The sequence below is a fragment of the Uranotaenia lowii genome, chromosome 3 (assembly GCF_029784155.1).
Source record: "Uranotaenia lowii strain MFRU-FL chromosome 3, ASM2978415v1, whole genome shotgun sequence".
Lineage (NCBI taxonomy): Eukaryota > Metazoa > Arthropoda > Insecta > Diptera > Culicidae > Uranotaenia > Uranotaenia lowii.
In genome coordinates, this window is record NC_073693.1 from 55247675 (window position 1) to 55257356 (window position 9682).

General features: G+C 46.4%; 1 protein-coding gene across 1 annotated transcript; it reads left to right on the forward strand.

Moving 5' to 3' along the window:
* Positions 1–1439: 1439 nt before the first annotated feature.
* On the forward strand, positions 1440–2594 carry LOC129752200 (uncharacterized protein K02A2.6-like). Its single transcript, XM_055747989.1, has 2 exons — positions 1440–2367; positions 2461–2594. Exons 1-2 carry the CDS (start codon positions 1440–1442, stop codon positions 2592–2594), a joined length of 1062 nt encoding a protein of 353 aa, XP_055603964.1.
* Positions 2595–9682: the final 7088 nt, after the last annotated feature.

Below are 9682 nucleotides of genomic sequence, written 5' to 3' on the forward strand. Positions count from 1 at the left end.
GTCCGGTTGAAGACCGAAGAGGTAAAAAATAATAATAATAATAATAATGCGAAAAAAAAAAGTTTGAGGAATCACTAAAAAGATCCGAGTTCGGTTAAGGACCGTAACGGCAATAACAAGAGGAAAAGAGGAAAAAGAGGTTGTTTTTTTGGAAATTCAAGCGTCAAAAAAAAAATTAAAAAAAAATAAATTAATAAGAAGAGTTAAAGATCCGAGTTCGGTTGAGGACCGTAAAGGCAATAAAATAAATTTTGTTTCAGCCGACCATGCCCTCAATAAATAATTAAATGTGGAAAATGGATTATTTTAAATAGCAATGAAATTGGAAAAGAAGTTCAGCAAACAAAACGGATCCGAAATCTTTATTTCAAATTAATTTCAGATGGATGCAGGAAAATTTTTAAATTTGGAACCTTTTGACGATACTGTCGATGCTTCAAATCTTCGGCTTGAGTGGGAGGAATGGCATAGGTCTTGCGAGCTTGTTATGCAACTATTGCATTTTGAAACTCAAAATGAAAAGCTTCTGTTTATGTTGGCTCGTGGTGGTCGAGGTTTACAACGCATTTATTGTCATCTGGTACCTGTTGCAGATGAAATTTATCCTCCGCCAGCCAAAGTTCCATTTGCTCCTTTAGAAGTTCCAGAATACGATAATGCCATCAAACGATTAAATGCCTTCTTCGTGGGTAAACGCAATGAGCGGGTTGAGTTAGAAGTTTTTCGCTCCCTCAAGCAGTCCAGTGGGTCTTGGGGCTGTCTTAGTCCAAAGAAATGATAATAATGAGCCTAGAATAATAAGCTACGCATCAAAAGGACTTACAAAAGCGGAACGGGTGTACCCTCAAACCCAAAGGGAAGCACTGTCTGTAGTATGGGCAGTAGAAAAATTTTATTCGTATTTGTTTGGACTGCATTTCACTGTATTTACGGATCACAAAACATTCGAATATATTTATGGTGGTAAACACCGTGAAGGAAAACGTGCATGCTCTAGAGCCGAGGCTTGGGCTCTAAGATTACAGCCTTATGACTTCTCCGTAAAATATATACCAGGTGCGTTAAATATCTCTGATTGTTTTTCGAGGTTGTGTCCACAATCAGATATCCCGTTCGATGAAAATTCGGAACATTATATCTGCGGGTTAGGAGAAAGCCTGTCAGCTATTACACTTGAGGACATAAAGAGGGAAACTGAACTTGACCAAACATTGAGAGCAGTGATGAAAGCTATTGAAACTGGTTCGTGGTGCTCTAATCTTTTTCAATATGAAGCATTTTCAAAAGAACTTGGGATTTCAAATGGAATACTGTTAAGAGAACACAGAATAGTACTTCCTTCAACTTTAAGACAAAAATCTCTCGATATAGCACATCGGGGTCATCCAGGATCGGTTACGATGAAAAGAATTCTCAGAGAAAATGTTTGGTGGCCAGGGATGGACAAGGATATAAACAATCGAATTCAAGAATGTGGTGGATGTGCAGCTGTTAGTTCTCAGCATCCTCCAGAACCTATGATTCGTAAAGAAATGCCAGACAGAGCGTGGCAGGAGCTGGCTATTGATTTTTTCACCGCTAAAGAATGTGCTACGTTTCTAGTTGTAATTGATTACTACAGTAGATACCTTACTGTCACTGAAATGAAATCTACAAACGCGACACAAACAATCGAAGCATTAGAAGGAATGTTTAGGATTCACACGTATCCAGAAACCATTCGGGCAGACAATGGACCTCCCTTCGCGAGTGAGGACTTTGCGACGTACTGCACAAGTAAAAATATAAGACTAATTAGAACCATCCCTTACTGGCCACAAATGAATGGCCTTGTGGAACGACAAAATCAAGGGATCCTCAGAACACTGCGTATAGCTAAAACGTTGAAACAAGACTGGCGAAAGGCAGTTCAGGAATATGTTTACGTATACAACACAAGACCACATTCAGTGACAGGAAAATCTCCGTTGGAACTTTTGACTGGTAGACCTGCAAAAGATCTTTTGCCGTCTTTACGAACTGAGGCATATTGGAACCGAGATGACGAAGTACGAGATCACGATGCGATCCAGAAAATGAAAGGGAAAATATATGCGGATGGTCGTCGCCGTGCAAAAACATCCAATATCAACGTTGGTGATATGGTAATGATAAAAAACTACGACTCGGGCAAGCTACAATCCGGCTTCCATTCTCAAAAGTATAAAGTGATTCGCAGAAAAGGAGTAGACGTACATGTAGAGAGTGAGGATGGTGTAGTATATAGACGCCCGGTAAGTCACCTGAAGCTTTGGCCGATTCCGCGCAAGATTGTCACTCCTCCTAACACAGAGCCGGATGCTCAAGATTATTCTTCTTATACTTCTGGTAAGGTTATTTTGCACTTTTCGTTTGGTTCTAAAAAAAAAAAAAATGTAATAATTTTGGCAATTTATTTACTTTAATACTTATCATTTCTAGATTCCAAAAAGCTTGAATCCAAATCCAATCGCAATCATAAATTGACAGAAAACACTCCTGCAGAGGTCCTTGGAGACGCAGCAGCGGAAAGGCCAAGACGAGTTTTGAAGAAACCAGTTCGATTTGAGGAATAACTTCAGACTAGAAGGTCCAATCCAATCCAGCGGCAGACTTCAAGTAAACGTCTGAACTTGTTGAAACTTTTCACTAATTTGATTTTTTTTTCATTCACAATTGGAAGATTGCTTTGATTTTATTTTATTTTAAATTATGGGTTGGTGAACTACTTTGTTTTTGTTAAATCAGAACTATTTTTTTTTGGAGATGAGATGAGATGTGGAGTCCAAATATAATCTGATGCTAGAAATCCAATGGAATTGCGTCAAAATGAAAAGTGATGCCTGAGTTCGAAAGCTTCGAAAGAGAGAGAAAACAAGCGAGAGGAAAGGGAACAGAATTGTAACGGTCAGTTGATGGCAGGTAGCGAACAGAAGTGGTTTGGTGCAATAAAGAATAAGTTGAGTTTGGTGCAAATAATAAAACGTGGTGTAAGTTATTTAAGTCCGATTACAGAGGTCCCTACAGATGATATCACCGTAGGATGGTATATTCAAGTTTAATTTACTTGTAGATTCCTAAAAAGACTTCCGCTGGAACCTTTTAATTTCACGTTTTTCCATGAAAAGTTTTTCTTAGATATTGAAAGTTCCACAAATAGTTTTTTGTAGTTATCAAAAATACTTCTTTTTCAAATGTCACGAAAAAGATGCTATTTGTATTCTATTGAAATTTTTCTAGGACACAATTATAACATTAATTATTGTGAAGTGTGATCTTCGTAAAAAAAATTAGAAATCATCTGTTTCAATTGAACGGTTTTAGTTTTCTCATGATTGGATTGAACAAATTGATGACCAAAAATTTATTATTATTTATTAATGATCATGACATGACCAACAATTACTCAAAATGAATTAACCAATAACATTTAATATTATAAAAATAAAAATTTCAGATTTCATAACTAAAAAGTTTCAAGCGTTGGTTTTTGGTTTAAATTTTTTTTTTTTTAAATAAGCGCAATCGATTTTCCCCCGTTTAAATTTCTCGGCGGCTATCAAGACGTTGAAATAGGTTGAAATTGGTTCTTAAAAATAGGAATTTATGGAAATCGATTCATTTGTTTTCAGCGCTCAGTCCAGAATGTAGTTCAGCTAAAGAAGTCAATATATTATGAAGATGAATCATTGTTCTCATACTACATATTCTTGTAGATTTTTAACGCTCACCAGGGGCGATAGGGATTATTTTGAAAACTGCTGCTCTAACTAATGTTTTTTTTTTTTTTAGTTGGTAACCACAGGTGGTAAATCCCGGTTTACGGATTGTATTCCAAGGCACGGCGAGCCACCGCGTCCCCCCAGTTTGCTACTCTGGGTCCATGGGTACAATGGGAAGACTCATGATATACTCCGTGTATACCCCCTACTCCCTAAACTCCACCTGGGGCCGCAGACCTGGTTCCCACCTCGAACTGTTTAGTACACTATGCTTCATTAGTGGGAGGTCTATTCGCGCTAATGCGCATCCTTACGACTTGACGCCTGAACTCTCCTCTGACGACTTGAGAACCGACATCTCCTCGCAATGACTCGAGATTCCCACACAAACCTCTCCTCTTCGCGACTTGAGGCCTGATCTCTCCTCTAACGACTTGAAATCTGACCTCTCCTCGTAATGACTCGAGGTGACCACTGGTACCCCTACTCTTGTTGGTAAGGGGCCTGATCCCTCCTCTTCCGACTCGGGACCCGACCTCTTATCATAAAGACTCGGGGTTGACCACACAAACCTCTCCGCCTGAAGGTTTGAGGCCTGACCTCTCCTCTAACGACTCGAAGCCCGACCCCTTATCTTCAGGGTTCAAAGTTTGCCACCTTGCCCGTCGTGTGCCAGATCGAGAGCAGCTTATCCTAGACTCGCGCCTGTCACGGCACACACGCGGGACTTAACGCAACGACTCGGATGATTCCCGACGAAGACGTCATTCTACTCCGACTCGAATAGCTCACCCGGCGTCGAGAGCCACTCTATCCGTGGGTATTCCCCGAACGTGGAATAACCCTTTCCCAACGATTTCCACTGCGAAGAAGGTCAAGTCTTATCCCCGCAGCTTCTGTCGTTGAGAACCGCTCTACTCGGATACTCCCCGAAGGTGGAGCATCCTACGCACGAACGCGGCGCACCCACGGCATCCGCTACGCTGAAGGTATTGTCTTATCTTTGTAGCTTCAAACCGTGGGGTCGGACGCACTCTACTCGACAGCCCCCCGTCGATGGGGTCAGTCTACTCCGACCGTTGTCCGGTCTTCTTTATCCCCCTTGGTTGGCAACCCTAGGATTTTTGGCCCAGGGATTTTCCTGCCCGTTGTGTGCCAAATCGAGAGCAGCTTATCCTAGACTCGCGCCTGTCACGGCACAACTTCGGGACTTGGAACGCTACGACTCGGATGTTTCCCGACGGTGACGACATCCTACACCGACTCGAGAGGCTCGCCCGGCGTCGAGAGCCTCTCTACCCGTGGGTATCCCCCGACAGTGGTTAACCCTCTTCCCTCGAGATCCGCTACGAGGAAGGTAAAGTCTTATCTCCGCAGTTTCCCTCTTAGGAAGCGGCACAACTCGGATACCCCCCGACATTGGGGTATCCTACACACCTCCGCTACGCAGAAGATGATGCCTTATCTTTGTAGCTTCGATCAGGGGATCGGACGCACACTACTCAGTTGCTCCCCGCCGATGGAGTCATCCTACACCGTACGCGGACTGCCGTTGGTTCCAGCTCCTTTGCAGGGCAGTCATGATCCGGGTGAACCCATCGCTGACCGCATGCCAAGTGTTGGAATCCGCACACATCCTCTGTACAACGTTATCTGCTGTCGTGTCAGGCCCACAGGCGGCAAATATGGAAGTACGTACCGCCGCAAACCTCGGACAGACAAACACCACATGTTCGGGTGTCTCCTCTTCATCACCACAATCTGGGCAATATGGCGAAGCCACATGTCCAAACCGGTAGTGGTACTTCATGAAGCATCCATGACCAGTCAGGAATTGCGTCATATAGAAGTCCACTTCACCGTGCCTTCTTCCAATCCAGTTCCCGATGTGCGAGATCAGACGATGGGTCCACCTTCCTCTCGTTGAGCTGTCCCACAGCTGCTGCCAGTTGGACATCGAGTCCTCATTGGCGAGATCTCGAACGTTGGGCGTGTCTTTGTTGTCGTAGCAATAGACATCCTCCTCAAGCAAAACCGAGATGGGCATAACACCCGCTACTACGCAGGCGGCTTCGGACGACATGGTCCGGTATCCGCTGATAACCCGCAGGTTCATCAGCCGCTGAACGCTGCTAAGTCGCTGCAGGTTACAGTTTCCTCCCAGGGCCTGCCTCCAGGCCGCTGCTCCGTACCGCAAGATCGATGTGGTCACACTTGCCAGGATCCGCCTTTTGCTGCTTTGGATGGCCGAGGAGTTCGTAATCATTCGTGTGAGTGCGGCTGTTGTCATTGCCGCTCTCTTGCACACGTATTCGACATGGCTCGTGAAGCTGAGCCTGTCGTCAATCATCACCCCTAGGTACTTGATTGCGCGTTTGGACACGATAGTGCACGGTCCAACGGCAATGGTACCTGTTTGGGGTGATTTCAGGTTGGTGATAAGCACCATCTCGGTTTTGTGGTGGGCTAGACGCAGGCACTTGGAGTGCATCCAGCGTTCCACTGCCTGGATAGCTACCGTGGCCAGTAGCTCAACCTCCGCTGTTGAGGAGCCTCTCGCCAAGAGGACTACATCATCTGCAAATCCTAGGAGTTCGGCTCCCGATGGGAGGCTCGTTCGTAGGAGTTCGTCGTAAGTGATGTTCCACAGAACCAGGCCGAGTATTGACCCCTGTGGAACACCCGCCGAAACCTCTTGTGTTCGCAAACCCTCGCCGGTCATATACTGCAGTTGGCGATTGTGGAAGTAACTTTCAACAAGCCTATACAGATATGTCGGGATCCTCATTTGGATGAGCGACGACGCAATCGCTGTCCAACTGACACTGTTGAAGGCGTTCTTCACATCCAGAGTGACAACCGCGCAAAAGCGGAGCCCTCTCCTCTTGGTCAGCCTAGCTCTGTCCGCTACCTCGATGACCGAGCGGATGGCATCTACGGTGCTTCGACCTCGACGGAAACCAAACTGTTTCCCCGAGAGTCCGCCCTCACTTTCCGTGTATCTCTGAAGTCGGTTCTGAATCACCTTCTCCAGGACCTTACATGCTGTATCCAGTAGACAGATCGGCCGATATGCCGATGGGTCTCCTGGACGCTTACCCGGCTTTGGCAGAAGAACAAGTTTCTGCCGTTTCCACGTGTCAGGAAACACCCGTTCCGTCACGTATCGTTGCAACGATGTACGGAACATATCGGGGAATTCCCTGATCGCGGCCTTCACCGCGACATTCGGTATGCCGTCCGGTCCGGGGCCTTCCTCGGTTGGAGAGACTTGGCGATCTCGCGAAGTTCTTCCACCGTTATCTGCTCTTCAGCGATGGTGTCCCAGTCATACGGGACTGTTGGCCAGCGGGTAACATCGTGCTGTGGGAACAGCTCGTTGATGATGACTCTCAGTTTATCGGGGCACGTTTCAGGTGGTGCACCCCTACTTTCAGTTCTGCCCATGACTATCCGATAGGCATCACCCCATGGACAGTCGTTGGCGTCACGGCATAACTGTTTGAAACGTACCCTCTTGCTTGCGTGGATGGCCCTGCGGAGGGCCGATCTCGCGCTTGTGAAGAGTGGCCTACGCTCCGTTCGCTCTTCTTGGGTCCTTGCGTTCTGCATCCTGCGCCTTGCCCTATGGCAGTCGGCACGCAGACCCGCAATTTCCTCCGTCCACCAATAGACGGGTGGCCTAGTGCTTTTATGCTTGGCCCTACGCGGCATCGCAGCATCGAAAGCGCGAGCTAGAACCCTCGTCAGTTCCTCCGCGGACAGGTTGTCCAGGTTCCTCTCCCAGTGCAACGCTTCGACAAAGACGTTCTGGTCGAACTGCGTTGTCTTCCAGAGGCGTTCTCCTGTACGAGACTTGCGTCTACCTGTCCGCGTACTTGAGCCTAGCCGATAGCGAATCGCGAAGTGATCGCTATTCGTGTAGGCCTCGCTCACCATCCAATCGCTTACCAACCCCGGGCTACCGAAAGTGACATCTGTGGTTGACTCGCTCCCGTTCCAACCTTGATAAGTACTGGTATTCCCTACGTTGGCCAGGAAGTTTGACCAGCCCAATCTGCATACCAGATTTGGGGGGGCCATTCCGCAGACGAACCGTCATCTGGTCAGAGCAGATTTTGCACTGCTGACCAGTGCCACCCGCAGTTCGTCTTCCGTTGTGACTTCATCCAGGTTTTTAACCCGGATGGTCACTTCCTTACAGAGGGCACGCACCTCAGCCTTGTCGCCAAGAGCTTCGGCTGCCTTAGCCGTAAGGGTCCCGCTGGAGTTTCCTGCACCACGCTTCAGTTCGAGGATCATCTCGCCGGTGCGTGTCCGACGGATCCTCCGAACTTTCTCGCCTAGATCGGCGAGGTCTTCGTTCGTACGCATATGTCGCAGGACATCTGCGTACGTGCCCTCAGGTGCTTTGACGACAATCGCCTCGCCCCTCTCCCTGACGCGACGTTTGCGTCGTTGAGGTCGGGGTTTGGCTTTTCCCGTCTCCGTACCTTTGAGCCTTCCCCTTTTGCGCGATACCGTTTGCCAGCCGGTATTCGCGATCGTCGGCTCATCTGCCTTTTCAGCAGGGCCTTTCACCCGCTTGGAAGCGCTGGCCGCAGGATCCTGCCGGACAGATGGATCCTCCGCTCTCTTCTTAGGGTCACCGGGTCTGAGTTCCCCGGGAGACCCTCTCTTACGTTTGCTTTTGCCAGCAAACGCAAGGCTGCCCTCTGTTTGGGCAAAGGCATTGACCTTCTTCGGGCGGATGGTGTCCGCCCTCAGAGGGGTCTCTGCCGGCCCTCGCTCCTTTGGACTACCCGGCTCTAACTAATGTAGGTAGTCCTAACAGGCCAGTAGTAGGTATTATTTTATCTGAAATGTAGGCTCATTATTTCATCCGAGAACTTCGTTCTTTTGCCCCATGCTACAAACAGTAGAAGGAAAAAATGCGCCAAAATTTCCGCTTTTCAATTTTAAATGATGAACAGGCCTTGATTTGCATTTCAGTACACGTGAACCCTGGGTGGTCGTTTCTAATGCCTGGTCTATGGTAGTGAAGGTGAAATCATCCCCGCCAAAAGAAAAAAATCGTTTTTGAAAAATGGGTGCCATGACTTTTGGTTCGTGTGAATAAAACGAAAAGTTGCGTGGGAGGGTCCCTTTTCTTAGGTGGAAGGGGCTCAAAACTATTACTAAAACTTTACCATGGTCCAAACACATAAATGTTCCAAATTTCAGGCTCCCCTACTTTATGCTTTCAAAAAACCTTTCATGATTATGTTCATGAAACTTGTACAAAAATTTCGTTTAACATGCATTATATGAAATTATTTTATCGGCTTTATCGGTTAAATTTTTATTTACTGAGAGAGAAAGATTAAAGAAGGATAGATGGATAGATAGATAAAACTACCCGGATTTGCTCGACACGTATACGTTTTGGAAAAATTCTGTTAACCTTACCTTAGTCCCTTAACTCCACACATAAATTCTAAGTAAAGCTTAAAACTTTCCCAGAAACATCACGATCCCCTGTAGATGGCTTCAAGCAACTATCGCGTTAACGATGTATTAATTGAACCATTACAACCGCAGCACCGCAATGATTTGCATCAAAATCATCACCCTCTTGCGCTAGCATTTGTCAAAGCAGTGTAATGAAAACCGAAAACAAAAGAATACATTACTCAAACCTCTTGAAGCGTTTCTTGAATGAGCAGAAGCAGCAGCATCGGAAGAGGAAGAAGAAACAGGATCGTACGAAGAAGTTTTTGTGCCCCCTTTCTCTCAAAACCCCGTTTCCGGAACGCGCCCGGAGCGCGATGGTTTTAAAATGCACATCCTCTTGATTCCTGTTTGCTCCCGGCCGCGTCTTCAGCTGTTGGAAGCTGATAGCGCAAGTTTTATAAAAACAAAAGAAAAAGACACAATATCTCCCGTAGAAGAGCGAATCCATT

What these genes read in the sequence shown, in the direction of transcription:
- LOC129752200 (XM_055747989.1), top strand. Translation starts at nt 1,440, where the DNA reads ATGGACAAGGATATAAACAATCGAATTCAAGAATGTGGTGGATGTGCA. An exon ending in TTATTCTTCTTATACTTCTG is followed by an intron (nt 2,368 to 2,460) that starts GTAAGGTTATTT and finishes TATCATTTCTAG; the next exon opens with ATTCCAAAAAGCTTGAATCC.